Source organism: Typha latifolia, chromosome 6 (genome assembly GCF_019914945.1).
Source record: "Typha latifolia isolate L0001 chromosome 6, TyphaL0001v2, whole genome shotgun sequence".
Classification (NCBI taxonomy): Eukaryota; Viridiplantae; Streptophyta; class Magnoliopsida; order Poales; family Typhaceae; genus Typha; species Typha latifolia.
In genome coordinates, this window is record NC_133091.1 from 6,451,776 (window position 1) to 6,475,811 (window position 24,036).

General features: G+C 37.2%; 1 protein-coding gene across 1 annotated transcript in view; it reads left to right on the top strand.

Annotated features, from left to right (window-relative positions):
• The first annotated feature begins 3,106 nt into the window (after positions 1-3,106).
• The window catches only part of LOC140790056 (uncharacterized), a 45,892-nt gene continuing 24,962 nt past the window's right edge, over positions 3,107-24,036 (top strand). Inside the window, exons 1-14 of the mRNA XM_073139967.1 lie at positions 3,107-3,392; positions 3,493-4,238; positions 4,321-4,446; positions 4,528-4,613; positions 6,429-6,537; positions 9,446-9,541; positions 9,723-9,785; positions 9,910-9,969; positions 11,918-11,986; positions 16,136-16,217; positions 18,118-18,170; positions 18,237-18,287; positions 18,371-19,600; positions 23,019-24,011. Of these exons, the coding sequence (XP_072996068.1) occupies positions 3,335-3,392; positions 3,493-4,238; positions 4,321-4,446; positions 4,528-4,613; positions 6,429-6,537; positions 9,446-9,541; positions 9,723-9,785; positions 9,910-9,969; positions 11,918-11,986; positions 16,136-16,217; positions 18,118-18,170; positions 18,237-18,287; positions 18,371-19,600; positions 23,019-24,011 (3,822 nt within the window). The 5' untranslated portion in view covers positions 3,107-3,334. The remainder of the gene's footprint in view (positions 3,393-3,492; positions 4,239-4,320; positions 4,447-4,527; positions 4,614-6,428; positions 6,538-9,445; positions 9,542-9,722; positions 9,786-9,909; positions 9,970-11,917; positions 11,987-16,135; positions 16,218-18,117; positions 18,171-18,236; positions 18,288-18,370; positions 19,601-23,018; positions 24,012-24,036) is intronic.

The window sequence follows — 24,036 nt, forward strand, 5'->3', positions numbered from 1 at the left end:
GTAAAGAAATAGTTAAATATATTATTCGTAGAAATAAACCTTTTGTTATTGGTGATGATCCGGAACTTGAAGGTTGTTTACAAAGAGGTTTTAATCTGGCTTTTAAAAGAATTTCTCATCATACAATTAGAAGAGATATTTTAAAATATTTTGCTGAAGAAAAAGAAAAATTAATTTTAGATTTTGAAAAATTAAAATCTAGAATTTTTTTACTAGTGATATTTGGACTTCATGCCAACGTTGGTCTTTTATGTGTATAACCGCACATTTTATTGATGATAATTGGAAAATGCAAAAACGAATAATTTTTTTTCGAAAGCTTGATGAGAGTCATACTGGTGAATATCTTTCTCGTACTTTTATTCAAGAGTTAACAAGTTATAATATCCAAAATAAGATTTTTTTTCTCTCACTCTTGATAATGCATCTAATAATAATTCCACAATTTCTAATCTTCGATGTTTTCTTCCTTTACTTTGTAACGGTGAATTATTACATAATAGATGCATGTGTCATATTATAAATTTAATTGTACAAAGTGGTTTAAAAGAAATTGCTGAGCTAATTCATAAAATTAGAGAAATTATACATCATATTATTTTTAATAATAAAAGAGCTAGAACATTTGCAAATATGTGTAAAAGATGTGGATTAAAAGCTAAAAAACTTCAATTGGATGTACAACATAGATGGAACTCTACTAATGAAATGTTAGAATTAGTACTTGAATATCAAAAACCTATAATTTCTTATGTTTCTTTAGATATTAATAACGAACTAGAATGTCCTACTGATTTAGAACGGGAAAATGCAGGAAAAATAAAAGATTTTTTAAAAACATTTTTTGATGCTACTAATATGTTATCAAGCTCTTATTCTCCTACAATTATAATTGCTGGCATGCAACTTGTTAATATTGTTCAACTTTTTATTACTTTTAAAAATGATCAGACTTTACATAATATCTTACAAAAAATGGAAACTAAATATGCTAAATATTTTGAACCTTTTCCTTTACTTATTGGTTTTGGCATTTTATTAGAACCTCAACTTAAAGAGACCGGCATTTTCGATATTTTTAATGGTTTATATGAAGATAAACAAGATGACTATGTTTCTCGTGCGGTAACTATTGAAAGTTATTTTGAAAGGCTTTTTAATGATTATTCTATTATATATGGTTCTTCTTCCTCTACGTCTTCATCTTCTATTATTCCTCCTGAAAGTGGTAGTACTAAGAAGTCATTGTTTGCCCGACTTAAAATGAGGAGAACTTCATCAATGTCGGGGGGAATCACTGAGCTTCAAGCATATTACAATCATTTTGTAAGTGATGATGAAATAGATACTTTAGTATGGTGGAAGGCAAATGAAATGAGATTTCCAATTGTTGCTGCCATGGCCCGTGATATATTGACCATTCCTATGTCTACTGTACTTTTAGAATCTGCTTTCAGTACAAGTGGACGATTAATTGATCAACGTCGATCATGTTTGGGAAAAGAAACAATTGAAGCGCTGATGTGCCTACAAGATTGGTATGCTGCTGAATCTAGATCGCAAATGGACGACTATTTTGCAATAGAAAATATAGAATTTGAGTTTTTAAATCTCAATGACTAATGTAATTTTATTTTACTATGGATTATGCAAATGATAGATAGGTGGGTAGGTGTCAACCTAGTTGGGATGTGATGCAAAAAAAATCCTCCTAATTTTGGTGTAACTATTTGTTTAATTATAAAAATATTTTTATTTACTCATTTGTTTAACTATTTATTTTTTATATCTGCTCATTTATTTTCATTTATTTTAATTTTAATTTTTTACCTATTTTTCGCGTTCGAACGCGGTGTGATTTTGTAAACGCAGGTGAATAATAATATAGAGTATTTTATATAAAACTCTAAAAAATCCCGCCAACTGACAGCCCGAGTAAAAAAAAAATTGGCCAAATGGGTAATGCTCAACTAGCAAGCAGCTGGCCACCACCCACAATGACACAACTATCAACTATGACATACAGACATAATGACAAATTGACAATTGACAAGACTCCACAAAACTCTCACTCTCTCACTCTCTCACTCTCTCACTCTCTCTGTCTCTCTCCAACTAGCAGCATATCATTCTTCTTTCGTCTTTTATGCTTATGCCTCGGGTATTAGCCACAGCTCGTATTCATTCAGTAATTCTACCATACGATCAAGGGCGGTCCATTGAAGAAATTCTTCGTTTGCCATTTTGGCATTTTGCCCATTTGCCCAAGGCCAAGGTCCAACCATCCAAGCTACGGAGGGGGCGAGTCCGGCGAGATCTCGCGGCCGAAAGCGGTAGCTTACCTACCTCAATACCTTGGACCCTTGTGTTTGTCCACTCGGATCCATTCTCGTCGTCAGCGAACCGCCGTTGCTCAGCGTGCTCAGCCGCAGTGAAGAACTCCTCTATCTCAGCCTCAAGCGGCGCCATCCCGGCGTCGATTTCAGATCGGCCTATTTGTCCCTTAGAGCACTCGTCGGCATCTGGAGCTCTGCCGCTGACCCCGCCTTTCGGCCGCGAGATCTCGCCCCTTCCGCTGCGGCGCCGCCGCCAAAGCTAGTGTCCTGACTCTTGTGATCCTATCCAATATCTCACGGGTCAGGTTCGCTAAAAAATAAGACAGAGCCCGGCCCGGCCCGGGCCAACCCGATATCTCACGGGCCGACGGGCGGTAACGGGCTAGACTATTCTAGCCCGGCCCGAACCCGGCCCGGCCCGAGTGATTGATGGGTCGGGCCGTGGATAAATGTTTAAGCCGGGTTAGCCCGGTTAGTTCGGCCCGAACCCGACCCGGCCCGCCCGATGATCACGTCTAGGTAGAAATGTATCGCAGCCTGTGTTTGTGGAGTCGTCTGACTCTATCCCCCCAGGTCTAAGTAACCTAATATGTACGGATGCCTTGACCCTTTCCAGGGGTAGGCCTCGCTTAATCAAGCTTAATCTTAAAAAACAAAAATCACGACTAACAGAAAATAAGGCCAATCACATCAAAAGAGCCCCCTTTTGGTGTAAAATGATAACCAGTAAATGTTATATTATTATATAATTACCTTGGATTTCCATTTCTCTCTATAATTCTCCTTCCCGTCGACTCTCCTCGCCTCGAACCAAATGCTCTCTCGCTCCTTCGGGACGCGAATGAGTAGGGAGAAACCGTCCCTCGAAGCAGAGAGACAGAAAGAAGAGAGAAAGTAGTCGTAGTAGTGGCAACCACCTCCTAAACTCTCGTCCCCTCCTCCTTCCTCCCTCCCTCTTCCCCTTAAACCCTAACTCTACTAGGGTTTCCTCCGCAAACATGGCTCCCATCCTCAACTACGAGCAGCACGCACAACGCCTCGTCGAGCCTGACCTCCGTATTCTCTCTCTCCCTCTCCCTCTCTCCTCTTTCTCTCCTCTTTCGATCGCGCTCTCGGTCTCTGTTGAGATTTTTTTTTTTTTTTGCTTCTCTCGCAGCGGTGCAGGTGCGGCTGCAGATGGCGATGGAGGTCCGGGACAGCCTCGAGATCGCGCACACCTCGGAGTACCTAAACTTCTTAAAATGCTACTTCCGAGCCTTTTCGGCGATCCTAGGGCAGCTCACGACGCCGCAAACAACGGAGACGGCGGAGCACAAGGTCCGCAACGTTGTCGTGGAGATTTTGAACCGACTTCCTCACAGTGAAGTGCTCCGCCCCTTTGTTCAAGACCTCCTCAAGCTCTCCCTTCATGTCCTCACCCATGACAACGAGGACAACGCCCTCATCTCCATCCGGATCATTTTTGATCTACTTCGCAATTTCCGCCCCACCGTCGAGTCCGAGGTCCAGCCCTTTCTTGATTTCGTCTGCAACATCTACCGCAATTTCCCCGCCACCGTCCAGCACTTCTTCTCTGCCCCTCCTCCCGCGACCACCGCACCGACTAACAACCCCAATTCTAATTCTATTTTGGGAGACGACGGAGGAGTTGGCGGGGGCGGAGGCCCGGGGGTGAGTTATGTTGGGCCTGGGCCGCTTAACCCGAGCACACGGTCGTTCAAGATAGTCGCCGAGAGCCCGCTCGTCGTAATGTTCCTCTTTCAGCTCTACACTAAGCTTGTGCAGACTAACATACCTTATTTGCTGCCGCTCATGGTCACGGCAATTTCCATTCCTGGGCCCGAGAAGGTCCCACCTCATCTTAAGCCTCAGTTTGTTGAGTTAAGGGGTGCGCAGGTTAAGGTAAAGTGGATAGGTTTATGTTTCAGAGTTGGTTTGCATGGTGAGTTTAAAAGGATCTAATTCTGTTTCTCTTTTGTTGTAGACGTTGTCGTTCTTGACCTACTTGCTGAAGAGCTATGCTGATTATATTAGGCCTCATGAGGAGAGCATATGCAAGAGTATTGTAAACTTGTTGGTTACATGTCCTGACTCTGTTTCCATTAGAAAGGTGAGAACTTCGTATGTCGTTGGGGATTATATTTATATTTTTGCTGATTTGTTCTTTTCTTGTTTGTATGTGGCCGTCCAGGAGCTGCTTATAGCCTTGAAGCATGTTCTCAATTCAGACTTCCGGCGTGGGCTATTCCCTTTGATTGACACTCTCCTAGAAGAGAGGTACATATAGGTTGCAGTTATACTTGAATTGACAAGACTTTCTTTATTCTGATTTAATTTGATATTGGAGCGTTCCTTTTAGTTTGGTATTAAGCAAATTATGGACCTGTCTTGACTCAGGTTTCTATTAATGTTGTCCTCAGGCTCATCACTTACAACAGATTCCTGGATAAGATACATATATCCAGTTTCTCCCTTTTTTGTGCTGCTATGTTTTTCTCTTTGCCTTCTCTACAATGGTTAAAATCATAAGATGCCATTTTTGATTTTCAGTACTTATTAGGATTGAAATTGTTTGTCCTAAGTCTGCTGGATTACTGATTTAATAGTTCACTGAATAACTATTAAAATGTTTGAATGATAATAGTAAATTTAAATCTTTTACCACATATGATTACAACTGATAGAGATATCTGGAATTAATATATGGCTAAACTCATATATGGATAAAATCGAGAGCTCTTCGTGGAAGGGTTGAACAAATTTTATTGTTTGATTTTTGCCGCTAGGTGCTTGGCAAAGTAAAGTCAGAAGAAAGTAGTGGCTCTGCCATGAGGCATCAAGTCACATAGTGGGTAGCATGGAGTGAAGCATAGGCCGATATGGCTGATCTTCGATCTGAATTGTCCGAAATGGAACACTGATACAATCGATATGGATCATTTATTTAAGCATGATACAATTCGGACTTTAGGGGTGTCTTTTATTCTTGTTTTAGTGTTTATTTTATCTGTATGTCGCGTTCGAACACGAATGGAGTGCGTTTGAACGCGCTTGTGAACGCCTGCATCAGATTCGCAAATATAGAGAACGCAAAATATGCGTTCAAACGCGATCGACGAAAATCTACTGTTTTAGGGTTAATAATTGCCAATTTTGAATTGTTTGGTTAGCCTCTAAAGGTGTGGATGGCAATCATAGAATCTTTATTGATAAATTGAGTTTTTACCCTGCCTCCTTTGTCTTCTTCTCTCCCATTTTATCGTTCCCTGGCGACGACGCCGCTTCTAACTTCCCTCGACCGGCCAATTACCCTAGTCCCTGAGGGACGGCCTTCTCCTTCCCCTTCTTCTAATTTATCTATCATTTACCTTAATCCTTCCATCACCCATAACCTTTCCACCACCACTTACTCACCAGCTCCACCCCATTAATGCCGGTCCACCACCATCCACCATCATCTAGGATCTCGTGCCTTCATTCACGGATTCTAAGACATACTACCCGACGTTCGTCCACTAATCGGACGATACCTTGAGATCTCGACATCCGATTCGCCTGAAATTTGATTTGTTGGAAATCTCTTTTCTGCGGCTACAACATATTAAAATCTTATGTCGATCTGACGGCGACATCTTTCACGATTTATTTCCAAAGTTTCATGTCAGATCCTGTCCAGATCTGAAAATCGGGATAGATCGAGCCTTGGCCAAAAATGGGAGACCGTATCAAAGCACTCTATCTCATCTCAAAACTGATACTTAGAACCTTGGCGGATAGATTTAAGTTCCTTGCATTCATTTTAGAAAGGAGTAACTCTGAAGAACCCATATATAAGAATCCTCATGGAAGAATGAGGTTTATTTTGTTTTGCCATTGCTTGACTATGGACAACTTTGGAAGAAACATTAGCTGGCAACTTGACATTGTATTATAATCTGCCAATCTGATGCTTGTGTGGTTGGTTGCTAGCATCTTCTTGCAGATTCTTTTAACTTCAATGTATCTCCTTTTTTTAATGTTTGTGGGTTGGAAACCTTCATTGTCTTGTCATACCTGCTTATTAACTATATTGGTTGCTCTTTTGTTTGTTAGGGTTTTGATTGGCACTGGTCGAGTTTGTATTGAGACATTAAGACCGCTGGCCTATAGTCTTCTTGCAGAGATAGTGCATTATGTTCGAGGAGACCTTTCCCTTCCTCAGGTTTTTTTTTCCGTATTCTATTTCACTTTTTTCTTTCATGCTTATCTTGCTTTTATGTTTTGAGTGACATGACTATGTACTCTTTCCTATGATGAGCTCTCTTAGAAATTTAGAATGGTGTAAAGTTTTTTCATCCACTAACTACAAATAACTATGTTTATTGTTGCTTTAGGCACAACATTATATATATGTATATTCTGGTACTTTTGTTCCTCCCTTTGCTTCTATGCGACTTCAAAGTTGGAGAAGAAGGAAAAGGTTCCTTCAGCCTCTATTTATCTGGCATACATTATAGGCAATTGCTTTGGCCTTGATGGATGGTTCCTACATGTTTAAAGGACTACTTTTATGTTCATCAAATCTAAGTTTCTGAGCTAGAGCCATCATATGTGTTGTCTTAAGTTTTTCCAATAATAGGGTCCTGCACTGCAATCATGTATTATGATTTTTTGGGGGTAATTTACATATCACTTAGGCTCAAAATCAAATGACCCTCTTGAATGTTCATTTGTGCCACTTTGCCCCATTTTGGCCTAAGTAGGGGTGAAAACGGGTTGGATATTAAATGAATACGGATATAATTTATACATGGGTTTGATTTAAATGGATATTGATACAGATCAGATCTTAATTGAATTTAGATATGAACCAAATTTTAAATGGATTGAACAAAAGACACATGATATACTCCAAAAATAATGGCCTTAAGCATTTTTTCTCTCATAATATCATTGTGACGATGATCAATCACAAGAAATTACTAATTAATTGAAGACCACCAACAATATGCTTGTCACCAAAAGACATTAACAATACAATTCATATTTATCATATGCAATTATGCGTATGCAACTACATGCATTTAGGCTCATAGCCACTCTACAAGTTCTTATGCATATGTAGTCTAAATGCATCTAATGACCATATAATGCATAGGATAATTTGCCTAAGCTGATGCCTATGTAATCACATTTTAAAACTTTGAAAAGCAGTAAACTCAAGAGGGCAATATGCGAAACAACAGTGTTTTCAAAGGCGGCCATGGTGGCCGCCTTGACGGGGCGGAGCACGGCCGCCCCGCATAGTGGCAATGCGGCAGTGTAATGGTGTTTGGGCTGACTTGGCGTCCTTTGCAGGCCGAGCAGCTCATTTTGGCGAAATAAATAGGTTTAATCGGGCTAGCGAGTCGGGTGCTGGTAACAAGTTTGATAACTTACCTTTAAAAAAAATCCCAATTCTCCATCTATTCCTCTTCTCACGATTTGAGCCCTAACCCAACCTCCTCTCTCGATTGGCGGCAAGCGGCATGCGGCAAACTCCTCTCTTGATCGACGACAAGCAGCGACGAAGTAGTAATAGCATGAAGAAGGTGGCCACGATTTCTCTCTCACAATCTCACTTGCTCTCTTTTCACATCCCAACGCTCTTCTCTCTCTCTCTCTCTCTCTTTATACTCCCACCAGTGAGGTTGAGGAAAGTGAAGCGAAAAATGGAAAATGAAGAAGGGAAGGATACGAAAACCCTCACAGTAGTTTTTCATCAGGAGGAACCGATGAAGAGTTGGAAAATGGACATGTAAGTTAAAAAAATAGAGATGAGAGAGAGGGTGTCGACTGTCAGTGGGCTTGAGTCGGTATGTCTCACTAGTGGAGGTATTATTTATTATTTTCTATATACTACATTATTATATATTAAAAATTTATATATTTTATTGGTAATTTTTATCAATGTTTTAAAAAGCGGTCGTGAGTGGCAGGCGGTCACCCCACCGCCTAGCGCATAGGCGGAAGTCGGGTGACAAGGCGGGTGACAAGGCGGTCTAGCATTTTTAATATAAATAAATAAAGAAGTATAGTATATACAGAAATTTTAATAGTGCACTAAACTAAAATACTAAATAACATAATCATATTGGCTAATTGCTTATTAGTGATAACTGAATAACTGAGATATCTATTTACTAACTCTAGTTTATTCACATGAATCACATTTCAAAATCCTCTAATCAGAAATTATATACTTAAATAGCAGGCAATTATTAATTCTCCCAATTAATAATGCATGATAGTGAAATTTTTTTTTCTCTGTAATCTTAATTCAATAATTCATAAAGCAATTAGCAATTAACTCCTCTAAATTAGTTTTATTAAATCCGGTTCGCTATAAAACCCGACCCGCTCACTAATAACTGCATCTCGACTTGGCGGGCCGAAGCGCTAGCCCGCCAAGTCGGGCCAGGCAGCCCACCTAGCACTATTTAGCGCCTAGGCAGCCCGCCAAGGTGCTTAGCCACCTTTTGCCGACGCCTTTCAACATGGCGGGGCGGCCAGTGCATCGCCCCGCCATGGCGGCCGCCTTTTCCGCTTTTCAAAACAGTGATTTTTATATACTATATTAGTATAATATTGGTGTAATGCACTGTTAATATATATATATATATATTTATGATATTAATAATTAGTATATATTCTATATTATATATGATTAATTTATATTTTTTTAATTTAAAAATATTAGACCGTCTTGTCGCCCGTCTTCCACCTTGGCACTAGGCGGTGGGGACCCACGGCCGCTTTTGAAAACATTGCAAAACAAGGTGTGTAGAATTTGTTCACCTACGAATTATTTTCTCGGATTTCTAATTTTGTGGCTATAGTGAGACTTCTACTAGTAATGGCTGCTATTCTTGCTGGTGGTACACTGCACGCTACAAACACCCCACTGCACACTAAAATTTCCATGTCTCTATCATAATCAGTGGCTGAAAAAAATCAATTCTACTTTTATTTGTAGAGATCAATTATCTGATTTTAGAAAAATTTATCAGTTTTAATCAAGAATACAGTATCTTTCCTTTTGTTTATTTTCTACATATATGAGGGCTAACAAAACTTTATTCTTTGTGCAGTTATCTCGGATTATCTATTTGTTCTCAAGAAACATGCATGATTCTTCCTTGACCCTTGTTATTCATACAACTTGTGCTCGTCTGATGCTAAATCTGGTTCGACTCTTACTTTTCCTTTAAACTAAGTGAAGTAAGCTTTAGTCTGAACATTATAGGTCTTCTCTTCTTTGTTTCATTTCATGGTTAGATGTGCATATAATTTTGGTTGTGGTTAAATGCTAAAGGAGATGAATCCAGAATCTGATTCGTCTTAATCTTGTTACTATATTTGCTTTAGGTTGAGCCTATATATGATAAAGGTATTGACCAACCAAGCATGGATGAAGCACGAGTTTTACTGGTAGGTATCTTAGCTTTGGTGAAAATCAAACATTTCGAATCTAGGCATAATGCTACAAGCCTATGAGTAGTTATTATTACTTGATTTAGTAGTTCAGTTCCAACTTTTTTGTCTGACTTTTTAGGGACGCATTTTGGATGCTTTCGTTGGGAAATTTGGAACCTTCAAGCGCACAATACCCCAGGTATCTACTTTTATCATTTTATAGCTCATGCTACTTGTCTTCATCTCTATATGGATGACTGAGGTACGAGAGAGGGACTCAGATTAAAACTTTAAAAGGGAACTTGGATAATTTTTTCCAAATATTTTATAATTTCTTATGCATTTAGAATAGTGAAGTACATTAGTAGAGCTTTTGATGAATCTTGAGATAGCTGTAGCTGTTGTACTAGTGGATTGCTCCAATTTACAATGTTTTCTTCTCTCTGCACTCTTTGCTACATGTAGGAAGTATACTGATGGCCCCCTATAGGTAGTAGGGTAGGATGGGTGGTACCGCTCATCTTCCGGCTAGATGGTAGTCACATCTCCCATTACCTATCTCCATGAGACATCCGTAGAATCTATGCTTAGTCACTACCTTATTCTCTTTTCAATATAGTCATGCTAAAGAGTCAAGCGGACTATAATTGGATGTATATAATCTCTATTAACTGATTCCTCTATTTTCAATCTTTTTGTGGGACTTGCCTGCCTTCATTATATTTTATTTCTTGTAGTTTTTATTTGTAAGTCATGCATACTTGTTCCACGTACACATCTATATACGTTTCTCTCTCTCTCTCTCGCTCTACATATATATAAAGGACCTTTCGTGCATAATCTTGCATAGTCTCGAATGTTTATATAAATTTATATTCATTTATTGGAGAGGAAAATCACCACTGTAGCTCAGTAGTTGAGTCTTATCAGATTATGATAGAGGTCATGGATTTGATTTCTTCATGGACACGGGGGTTAAAATTTAGTAGATTTTCCACTGAAGACATATACTTATATGTGCGTGGTTTGGGTCTGTTGGGACCCATTTTTGTTAGGGTTGGCCTGGTTTGCTAATTTATGTATTTGGAAAGATTACCCTTGCTACAGGCTCATCATCTATTAATTTTTCTTTAAGAAAAAGTCTATTTGGTAGGAAAGATGTGTGTAGACTCACCCTTGTTTCTCAAGAGACTGTATGGGTTAAACCTTATATTTCTTTGATGCAAGGGGTAAGCCATAGTGTAATATCAACTTACATCCTCTATTGCAACATTCAGTTGATTGTATTTCCATATCAGTTGCTTATGCCTGATCAAATAAACTTTTTCATTAAATATATAGCATGTCAGAGGTAACAAAATATTTGTGTATGACTTAAGTAGGACCTCTACATGGATGTGCCCTTTAAATTGATTGAGTTAGATAAACTTGCTCCATTACCTTTTGCTTTGTAGAAAGAACAAAGACATCACCATTTCATATGGAAAACCTTAAAGATATGAATTTAGTGGCAGACATTCAATAAAAGAATCTAGACTTCCGCTAGTGATAAAACAAATGAAATTCATGCAAAGTGGTGAGAAAGGATAATATTTGATAATTTTTGGGTAGTAGACAATGGATTTCTTGATAAGAAAATAATGGTGCATGTTTCTCTAATCTAACAAGTCTGGTGGTTTTCAAGGAAAAGAAAGGATCAGGAAAGTTTCATCCTCTAAAGTCCAATTATGCATGTCATTGGATATGTGTGTGATATGTGTTTTAAGTTGGATTTTAGTGCAACATGAATTGCTTTCAGCCTTGCAATATTTTTAAAGTGGACTGACACCAAATCTTTATATCGAAATTAGTGGCTTGATACGAATTAGTACTTGTACATTTGTCACTGATACTTGTGACCTTGCTAAAGATTGTAAAACTTCTTTAACTTGAGCTTTATGCATATTTTTTCATCTTCTGTAATTCTTCTACTTGTAATATATGAGGTATACATGTTTTTAGAATATTATTTTTCCTATTTTATTTTTTCTTGTTATTTGTGAAGTGGCATAACTGGCTCGATACTCATTTATCTCTTGCTTCTGTTGATGGAGAAATTTGGCATGAATTATTTGGAGATTTTTCCTTTTTCTTTTCAATTGAGGTAGCTACTTGAAGAAGGCGAGGAAGGGAAGGAGCGTTCCAATTTGAGATTGAAACTTGAAGTTCCGATACAGGTGCCTTAATTAGCAAAATTTTCATTTTAATTTAGTTTATTTGTTCCATGAGATGTTGTCAGTTGTCTTTAGCATAACTGGCTTGAGGTCTATGGTCATATTGATCCTTCGTGGGACAATCTCACAGAATTATCATGTTGCAGAAGCATGGAAGAACGAAATCCAGTAATATACTTGTAAGCCATGACGACATATAGTGCCAACTAAAGGAGAGTGACATACAACTAATGACTCTTCCTGTTTTCCTGTGTATACAAAATATGGATGTAACTTGAATGAGACAAATACTTATGATGTAGGAGTTGTCATAGAAAAAATGCTGTTCTATCTGATTTGTAACCCCAATAACTTAATAAAAATTGTTCGATTCATACCTCTTCAAAGATTACTTACTTATCTTTGTAGCCATACTTTGAGAGAGTGAGCATCAAAGTCTTTGAACATATAGATAGGGATTCGAGAGGAATCCAAGTGAATCAGAATATGACCACAGTGAGTTTATTGTAGGATAATTTAGATTATTTGTTTCTCATTATTCTGAGCAAATATTCAATGATGTAAGTGATGATTTCACATATATAGTATATCAGTCCAATTTCAAAATATGCCACCTCTCTGCCCCAACTTTGTTCTCTGTCACCATCTCCAATGGTGCCATTGCTGGCCCCCTTCTCTCCCCCATCCACTAAAAAGCTAAATATATCTAACATTCACAGATATGACTTTAAAATAAATCTCCAAATTCAATGATATATAAAATAAGCAATTATACTAAGTATGCTTATAACAACAATAATAATAATAATTGAGAGTTACTAAGAGATATCATTATGATAAACTCACTCTATTTCTTCCACTAATCATTGAGAGAGATAAAGTCACCATAGGAAGTTTCGATCTAATATGAGACTACTTTCTAACTCTGTTAGAGTCACCTAAGAAGTCACTGTAGTAATCTAAAATAAGATTTTCTTTTAGACTTTTAGGTAAACTTGAGTCACCATAGAAAGTCGCAAAATAATCTATGCTAGGACTATTCTCTGAGTCATCCCATTTGTTAATTATGTTTTTCCACTAGTACTCATGGTCAATAAAATTGCCATTGCATGAAGTATAGCAATCCATTAAGTCATATAACTTGCACATAGAAACATAATGTTTAAATTATACGTAGAAATATGATATTTAATTTGCACATAGAAATATGACATTTAATTTGCACACAAAAAAATATGATAATATAAAAGCACGAAGTACAAGAAAGAAAAAAATGTGAGTGAACCCACCCACCTGAATTTAGGTGAAACAATTGAAATCTCTACTCCACGTGATAAGGCAAATCACTATCTTCAATAATAAATAAATAATATATTTTAATTTAAATCATGATTCTTAAATAAAGATCTAATTTAATTATTAAATGGGCCAAAGCTAGCCCAAGGATGTGGATTGGGCTGCAACTGGCCTACATCCCACTCCAACTAAATAAATGGGATGGGCCCATGGCCTGAAACTTATTAGCTCACAGGTTGGGTTGCAGCTAGCCCACTACCTACAATTATAAATCGGGATGGGTTGTCTTTGGATCTGCAATCCAAACCCGACTTAAACTCGAAACTAAAAGGGGCTTGGCTCGGGTTGAGTCCGAGCCCAACCTTGCCTTCTACCTCAAGAGAACTAATGAGAGAGGCAGAGAAGACCACCGATAGTCCACCAACTACACCCAAAGGCCCCTCGGCCACCCGCTCGAGGAGAGAGGAGGTCAACGGGACAAACGAAGCCTTCCAACACGGGCGGTGGAGAGTTTCACCTCGACATGATACGAGCCACAAATGCTCCAATAGAAAGCATCCATGATACAAGGCCAACGTCGTGAATCTTCCTATACAAGAGTGGCGGCGACTCGAAGTAGCCGAACAACGTATTTTGCCGACGAAGCCACGAACACTAAAATTTGGTATTTATAATCTACCATATTAAACTTTAATTAAACATGTGGGGTGGGAGAGGACTCGTCGATGAGTCGAATTGCGCTCTCTGATTGCTTTGGTAGTGCTTCGGCTCCGATCCAACAAAGCAACTCCAATGGGGAGAAAGGAATGAGGAGAGGTGATTTCGGTGTGGGGAGAAAATGGATCTACGTTTAGTTGGGGCTTTATTTATAGGAATAACTTTTTGAATCCGATTCAAAAATAGGCCTAAGATATAGCGACCACCTCCTCATCGCGTAGCAGGCGAATTTTTTTTCCTAGTTATTGCAATAGTTGTCTTCGCTCTTCTTTTCTTTGGTCCTCCCTTTCTTAATGTTCTTTCCATATCAAATCCTGGATATATAAAACTACTAGATGATGAAGGTTGGACGCCTTTTAGCAAAAGAACTTGTTTGGGCATTGCATTTTTTATTCTCAACTTAGCCTTCTCCACAACTCTCTCTTTCTCGTACACTTTTTATCTTCCTTTTTCTTACTACCGCAAAACAATAGTGAATCTCACTTTTGCAATAGTAATTTGTGATCATAAAAAAATTTACCAGATTTAGCCCGGAATTCTTTGTGATTTTAAATGAGTTTTCTTTAAAGTTTTTAGGCTTCATATGTTAACTAATTTTTATTTTCTTATTATTCTATTTTTTTCAAAAAAATTTAGAAATTTTCTTTCATTTTTAAATAATATTTAGAGTTTTACGTAATTAAAAAATAGTTTGATCTGATACGGGTAGCCAATATGGCCTATATAGTTGATACGGCTGAATGTATCATTTTTTCTAATGGTTGATTCAGATTCCAATACCGACTTTCGTAACTGCAGTTAAAAATCATCTTTGCAAGATATGTGAGGGTGTTTAAAGAGAAGGTAATATGGGGTAGAGTGAAAAAAGATAAAAAATACCAACATGGGGGGATGAAATAAAAGAGAGGATAGATCTTGACTTTGAACCATGAATTGAACCATATCATCTAGAAAGGCTAGATGTTCACTTCTGTATAAATTTTAGAGTATCTGCAGCAGTCTCAATTTGGATTTTACTGAAATTGCCTCAGCAGAGTACTTAAGTGCTGCTAGCTGTAAATGAACTTCGTTGCGTTATGATTTGTATCTGTGTAGATGTTTTCCTTAGTAGAAGCAATGTATGAAAAAGCTTTTTTCACATGTGCTTTCTTCTACTGTTTTCCTTTTCTTTTTTGGCCTTATATGATTGCACATGCCATATCCATTATGTCAGTGATTTCTTTTCATTAGAAGGTACTATTCCCTTTGTTTGATGTTATGAAATTTGGTCCTTCTCCTTGAATTTAGCCTTTCATTTATTGGTATTATTGAATGTTGAAGTATGAAAACACCTACTGTTTCTTGAGCCAGAACTATTGTAGCTCTGCTCCTCATGCCTGTCATTGGCTTCTTCTTTTTTCATTGCAAGATCCTTTATTAATTCTTTAATTATCAATCTTTATCTTTATGATGTTTAATCACAATTTCTCCTCCATTTTCAGTACTTAGCTTCTCATTCATCAGATACTTTAATTCTATATCTTCATTGCTACTTATTCAGTCATGGTAGGTTAAAACTTCAACATTTTATTTCTGTTGATTAGTGCATTTTAATTTTTCCATATACACTGAATTCTTCTACCTGAACATTGGGAACCAGAAACTTCAAACAAAGTGTATCTAAGAAAAAACTGATATCTAAATAAGTAACTATTGGACTAGAGATTGGAATTGATGCAGAAGAGTTGTTAATTGTTAACTATCGTTGGTGGCAGTTTAGTAGTTAGCAATTAACGTAGGAATGCCATGTCTGATGCCTAATTCACTCTTATTGTATTTTCCATTAAAGTACATTTACTATATACAGCTGCTTGCTGCATGGTACATGCAGTTCCTTTTATTGGAAAACAGTAGGTACAATATAAGAGGTGTAGGTTGCAATAACAAAGCCCATTGTTTAAGGAATCATAAATAGAGTTCTAGTCATTTTCAGTGTTAGTATTTTTTTTTTCCAGTTTCTGCTGATATTTTACTAAAAATTATGGGTTTCCTTTTGATGTTTAGCTGTCTATTTTGTTATGTTGTTTTGTTATTGCTGCTATGACTTGCACTAATTTTTCTTAGTGATTTCCCTCATCAGCCTCCACCTTTCTCTTGCAGGCTGTTCTCAACTTGCAAACCCCCCTGGAGTACTCTAAGGAAGTAAATGATTACAAAAATCTGATAAAGACTCTTGTCATGGGTACTGTTCACATATCTAGACCACTACTTTTAATTTAAAACTATGGAAGTTGGTCTAAAGCTATAATTTTTTCTTTTTGTTTAAAAGCAACTGTTTTTTTTTTTTCATTAACTTTTTTAGTTTATATCCTTTCTTTCAACCTTATATTTTGAGGGTTGTTTTACCTAGATCTAAGATTGTGAATTATCTAGTGACCAGGGTGATTGTGTCTGAACTGATACACTAAACTACACTATGTCATGGTTTGACAACGTCATTCTTGCCTAGTCTATCTGGAATGTTTGATGAGTTATGCTCTTCTGTATTTAATGAATGTTTTGCCTGAGGGGGAGCTTGTACATGTGAATTCTGGTTTCTTATTGTATTACTACCGTTGCATGATTAGATTTGGCCTTGGCGCTCTTTGGGTGTAAGAAGAATGTTTTCATTTTGCACATGTATATATATATTACTTTCAAAGCGCTTACTTGCATCTCACCTTTAAAATCTTTAGTTCATTATACCAAATTCAAAATTTTGCATGTATGATCTTCTAGTTTGGCTGCTTTCGGGTTAAAATTATACTGGTAGTAAGGGTATTAAAGAGTCAACTCAGTCTCCTTGTTGACTATTTCAATTTCAGTGAATAATGTAACTTGAAAAAACTTAGGGTTGTATCCTGAAAGTCTTGGCGATATTCTGTATGATTCATGAGTTTTTGTTACCAAATGAAAAAAGAACATTTACAAATTCTGGCTGGGGTATGTGCAAAAACCCTTGAAACATAAGCTAGTTAAGTACATTATTATAACTACTTTTAAGTTAGATGATGTCATGAAATTTTAGGGTTGTATGTGCCATTTTTAAGTTTGAATTTAGAAATTTAGATGGTTAATGCAAATTTAGACATTTGAAGGGATATATATGCCGGTAAGAACTTCAGGGGATGAAATTACACTAAATGCTCTTCAACTGGCATATATATATACACACACATATATATATATATACATACATATATATATGTATATATATATATATATATGTATATATATACACATATACATATATATGTTCTAGCATAGTTGAAAAAATGCATGTTAAGGGGTGTATTAGGATTGTTTATAAAATAAGCTGCTTTCCTTTTTAGCAGGATCAGATAACAGTATGTCATCACATAATAGTTCAAGTCCACTTGGTATCACTACTATGAGAAATTGTGGATATAGTGAAGAACTTTTGAGGCTAGATTGATCTTTTTGGTATTTTTTAGCAAACTCCACTTAAAAATCTCTAAGCAAATGAATAGATCTGTCAAATTGCTTATTATTTGGAATTGCATAAATTTGTTAAATGTAAGCTGCTAAGTGGCACAGCTGCTGTACCCACAAGTTATAATTTTCTTTTGTGGACTTGACTACTTTGTTCTTTTCCCTTCCATTCTGCTGCAGACATTTTTCTTTCAGATAGTGAAAAAGATATTCAATGCAATTAAATGTCTCTGGTCTCCACATTTTTTACATGTAATGATTAATGTAGAAAAGGACAACTGTTCATCATCTAATAACTTTCAGGTATATTTCTTAAAGTACCTAAACAAACTTATGTACTTATATTTGAGAATTGTCATGCAGGTTGCTTTAAGGATAAAAATTAGTAAATGACACAACACAGCTTTTTATTTATTATGTATTAGTGTTGGAGGCAGGTCACAGAACAGTTTCACATCTATAGTCAGAGAGATGTGACATGTTCTACAATGGTAGAATTTTCTTGTACAATGGCAGGAATACCCTTGTGGATTTTTGACTTGCTAGTTTGCTGACCATGTGATTACATAAATTACTGATTACATAAATTACATGGATAACATGATAGTCATTTAATCTCCCACTAATTATTGTTGACTAACATATTGCAGGAATGAAGACGATTATCTGGAGTATTACCAATGCTCACATGCCACGCTCACAGGTAAAGAAGTTATCTTTTGAATATTATATATCTGGATTTTTCTGTGCTAATGTGCAACTCTGACAGGTTCCTAATATGCCGCTTCCACAAATGTTTAAGGGTCTACGGGAGGATGAGGTACTTAAAGTCAAGTGTTTCTTATCTTTCTGCTTATTGCTGGTAGATTCCATACATATTTATCTTAACTTCACTTGTGGTAGGTTCGAAAAGCTTCAGGTGTCCTAAAGAGTGGCATTCACTGCTTGGCTCTTTTTAAGGAAAAAGATGAAGAAAGAGACATGTTACAATGCTTTTCACAGATATTAGCTATAATGGAGCCTCGAGATCTCATGGACATGTTCTCGTTGTGTATGCCAGAACTCTTTGATTGCATGATAACCAATACTCAGTTGCTTCATATATTCTCCACCCTTCTGCAAACTGCAAAGGTCCTCCGGCCATTTACAGATGTTTTAATCAACTTTCTTGTTGGCAGTAAGCTCGATGCTCTAAAACATCCAGATACACCTGCAGCAAAACTTGTCTTACAGCTTTTTCGATTCTTATTTATTGCTGCTGCTAAGGCTCCAGCAGAGTGTGAACGTATTTTGCAGCCTCATATGCCTGTAATAATGGAAGTTTGCATGAAGAATGCTTCAGAAATTGACAAGCCTCTTGGTTATATGAATCTTCTACGTAGTATGTTCCATGCATTGAATAGTGCAAAATTTGATACGTTATTGCGTGATCTCATACCATCTTTGCAGCCTTGTCTAAATATGCTGCTATCTATGCTTGAGGGCCCTACTGGTGAAGATATGAGGGACCTTGTCCTTGAACTTTGCCTAACTCTGCCTGCTCGTTTGAGTTCTTTGCTTCCCCACATTCCTCGCCTCATGAAACCTTTAGTTCTTGCTCTTAAAGGAAATGAGGAACTTGTTACTGTAGGTCTTCGGACACTTGAATTCTGGATTGACAGTCTGAATCCTGATTTTTTGGAGCCGAGTATGGCGAATGTCATGTCTGAGGTGATTCTTGCTCTGTGGTCTCACTTGAGGCCCCTCCCATACCAATGGGGTACAAAGGCTTTGCAACTCCTAGGCAAGTTGGGTGGTCGAAACAGGCGATTTCTTAAAGAACCCCTTATGCTAGAGTGCAAGGAAAACCCTGAACATGGACTTCGCTTGATTCTGACATTTGAGCCTTCCACACCATTTCTAGTACCTCTGGATCGTTGTATACACCTTGCTGTAGCTGCAGTCATGCAAAGTGGTGATATGGATGCTTTCTACAGGAAGCAGGCTCTTATGTTTCTTCGAGTTTGCTTAGTGTCACTGCTGAATTTGAGGGGAAATGTAACAGTTGATGGAGTGTCTCCTGGTTCTCTTGGGACGTTATTAATTTCTTCTGTGGATCCTTCACGTCGTCGATCAGAAACTTCAGATATGAAGGTCAGTTGAAATTTGTGTTTTGACTCAAAATATTGTTAAAATGATGTAGTTTTACTAGTTCTTGCTTTGTCAGTTTATCTAGTAAGAGCAACTGTTTTACCTGTACTTACAGTATCCTCTTTTACACATTCATTACTTTTCCTTTTAATGGGAAGTCAGGGTTATTGCTCAGATTGAGTAGGTAAGAGTAAGACACCATAGAGGTATATATGTATCGATAGATAGGGGTATTGACTATCGAGAGAATGCTTGGAAGGCAGACACCATAGAGCAGGCTGCCAGGAGTCAAGAAGCTATTGGAGATTTCCAATAGGAGTTATGCATGTCATGGCTTAAGTCATGCTTTTATTCTAGGTATAAATAAGAATATTCATTTGAAGCTGTCGTCTATTCTTACTTAGCCCATATGGGCTTTTTTAGCTAAAGTAATTCACTGTCAAAATTTTTTAGTGAAAGGCATTTTCCATGGATCATCTGTAAATCTACTCTAATCCTTTTCATATTCTATCTATGTTGTATTGCTTTTCTATATCAAGGTCCTTTAATTTCTGAAATCATTCCAGAAGTAGAAAGTAATGCATCGTAGTGTTTACATTTTAGCCTTTATCTCTTCTTTATCATCAGTTGAAACTTTAGTGAAGTCTTCCTATACCTTTGAAGCAATTTTTAGATGCTACTAAGGGGCTGTTTTGTTGAGAGCTTTACTAGATGTTGCATTAATAGATGTGGTGTTTAACTTAAAAATCATTGTTTGGTTTGGTGCACCAAATCTGAAAAACTGTATTTTAGAAAACTAGTTAGATTCAGATGTAGTATTTTGGCACCCATTTGATTTAAGTGAATGCCAAAAGACTACATTTAGACTAACCTAACCTATCTCTCGCTTCTCTCATTTAGATCACAACCCCAACCCCAACACCATCTCTCTCCTCTCATTTCCATTCCCAATCCTAACTCATCTCTCCTCTCGTCTCTTTTTCTATTCTCCTCCTTATCTCCTCCACCATTATCACTACATTGCTGGAGTGTTTCTTCACCTCCACATCGCCGGAATGTTTCTTTGTCGTCGTATCGCTGGAGTGTTTCTTCACCTTTTATTTTTCTTCTTTACTTTTTTTCTTCTCAATCATTAGGATCCTTGTATTTCAGCTCCTCTATTATTGTAAAGCAACAGAGGAGTAGTAAAACAATTTGTAGCTTTTCCTTCCTTCCCCACTTCGTAGCCTTTATTAAGACCCTTAAACCTTGCTAAAAGACTTGGCTAAGAAGGATCATAGCCAAGACCATGTACTGCAACCGCAGTGGACTCTTTGCCTACTCATTACCTAGAAGGAAAACTTGACAAAAGACAGAGAGTTAATGGTGAGGATGCCTTTGAAGAGGATAGACTCTCCTCTTCTTCCCTCTATGCTACATATCTAGCTGGATGTTGGTCAGAAGGACAAAACGAGGCTGCCACAGCCACAGCCATAGTCCATGGCCATGATAGATAGGTATGTAGAGAGGACAATTGTCCAACCAAGTCACTTCATAACCAATGTATTTAAAATTGAAACAAGAGAGAGAGTATGAAATACCCTTGATATTGATGTTACATTACAAAGCTATGTAGGATAATGTAGTAGTTTCTGTAGGAATAGAAGTAGATAACTGGTTTTATGATTGAAGGGAAACATACTGATTTTATTATTATTGCTTGATCAATAGTCTTCAACAACTAATTTTCTATTTCATCTGAAATTTGATTTTCTTTTAGTTGAGAACACAGATGCAGTCTTTTGGTTCTAAGAAATACAACCACATACTTATAATTATAATGTCAAAATAGTATTATGAAATACAACCAATCAAATATTTGTTTACCAAATGCATTATTATAAAATATAACAAACCAAACATTTATTTAACAAATACAGCATTATTAAATATAATCAACCAAACAATTCATATGTTTCTCTAAATACAACATCTAGAGAAACATGTATTTCTTAATGCATATTTATTTCTAAATACAAGAAAGTAAACAACCCCTAAGTGGATTATTTTTATCCCTATCATCCATAATATTAGAAGCCACTGGATTTTCACCTTCTATTCTTGCTTAAACTTTTATTTTATCCTAATAAAATGTAAAATAATATATATGTTATCCGTACAAGTTTTGGACTAAAAAGAAAAGCATGACAAGCAATTCAAAAGAAAATAAAAACACCATGATATTTTAGATGTCTAATCATGGCCTGCTTTGGAAAGAGAAACAAAAATAATATATATGTTATCCATACAACTTTTGGACTAAAAAGAAAAGCATGACAAGCAATTCAAAAGAAAATAAAAACACCATGACATTTTAGATGTCTAATCATGGCCTGCATTGGAAAGAAAAACAAAAAACATGAGTTACTCTTGCATGCAAAGAACATTGCAGACTTTGTGAGACTAAAAAAAAGCTAACTTGTACTAGCTTTGAAAAGAGTGATAAGAGACATTATAAAAAGTGATAAAGAGAGGACATTCATTTAATATCTTTTGTGCTTTCATGTAGAAGGGAGATGAGGGTAGCAGAGCAGACCACGAGGATTGGTATATTTAATTAGGGTTTTAAATTATAAATAATATCTAATACAATGTTGATTAAATATTATATTAAATATCTCGGGCTGGGCTGAGTCGAGCCAATGGAGTTTTACCTAAGCCCAGGCTTGACCTAAATATAGATCAGGCTTTATAACTGAAGCCTGGCCCACCAAAAGTGGGCCAGTCTTATGTGTTGAGCTACCTAGGCTCAAGTCTATTATCTACTTACTCGCACATAATGGTAGAAGATGAGCTACATAGAACTTTTCAAATTCAAAACATATAATTTTGGTAGAAGATGCAAAAAGAATTGTTGCTTTATTACTTGCAAAAAATTTTCACTGCACACATGTGGAGTTGATCCACAGTTCGCTGAGAAGAAAGAGACCTGGCAAACCACTATGCTTGCATACACTTGTTGAATCTTCAAGTAAATATGCATAATGCATTGTTACATCACCTACAAATGAGTTAAATTGAGTCGAGGTCAAGCGAGCCAAGATGAGCTAAAGATCTTCTTGTTTATCAATCGAGCTAGAAATTTAAGAATTCGGCTCATTTTGTAAGTGTCAGCTGAAAATGAGTCGAGATTGGGTGGCTTGTTAGCTGAGAAGCTTTTTGGCTCCCTTATAATGTTCTTTAGTCCCTGAAATAATGTTGTCTCTGGCATGGACTGCTGTTGGCACATGCCGTTTCAGCACAGTATCGACACATGGCACGAGGTGTACTGCTGATCTTGTTCAATTAAAAAGGCCATTCTTGTTTATTGAACTTTACATATTCAGATGTAGTATTATTTTTTGTATGTTTTATTGATAGGAAAAATTGCCCTTTATGATAGGTTGATTTGGGTGTGAAGACAAAGACCCAATTGATGGCTGAGAAATCTGTTTTCAAGACCCTTCTAGTTGCTACTATTGCAGCCAGTGCGGATCCTGAACTTGATGATGCAAAGGATGAATTTGTTGTCAATGTCTGTCGTCATTTTGCAATGCTTTTCCATGTTGATAATTCATCTTCCAGTTCTTCGGTCACATTTGGGCAGCATGTTGGATCTTCACTTTCATCTAGTAGTAATATGGGCGCTAGAGCAAGAACCAGTACTTCTAACCTGAAAGAACTGGATCCTCTAATATTCTTGGATGCATTAGTGGATGTGCTTTCCAGTGAAAATCGTAATCACGCCAAGGCTGCACTTGATGCTTTGAACATATTTGCGGAAGCACTTCTGTTTCTTGCAAGAGCAAAGCACACTGGTGTACTAAGAGGGGGTCCTGGTACTCCTATGATGGTGTCCAGTCCATCAATAAATCCTGTCTATTCACCTCCTCCAAGTGTCCGAGTTCCTGTATTTGAGCAGCTATTGCCTCGTCTTTTGCATTGTTGCTATGGTAGTACATGGCAGGTACAGATCGGAGGCGTAATGGGGCTTGGAGCTTTAGTTGGCAAGGTCTCTGTCGAGACCTTATGCATTTTCCAAGTGAGAATAGTGCGGGGTCTGATATATGTTCTTAAAAGGTTGCCGATGCATGCTAATAAAGAGCAAGAAGAGACAAGTCAGGTCCTTACGCAAGTCCTTCGTGTAGTAAATAATGTTGATGAAGCAAACAATGAAGCACGCCGGCAGAGTTTCCACGGAGTAATTGATTTTCTTGCTACAGAACTCTTTAATCCAAATGCATCTATTATCGTAAGAAAGAATGTGCAATCGTGCTTGACACTTCTTGCCAGCAGAACTGGCAGTGAAGTATCTGAATTGCTCGATCCTATTTATCCACCTCTTCTTCAGCCTCTCATTTCACGACCGTTGCGTGCCAGGAATGTCGAGCAGCAGGTATGAATAATTCATATTAAGAGTG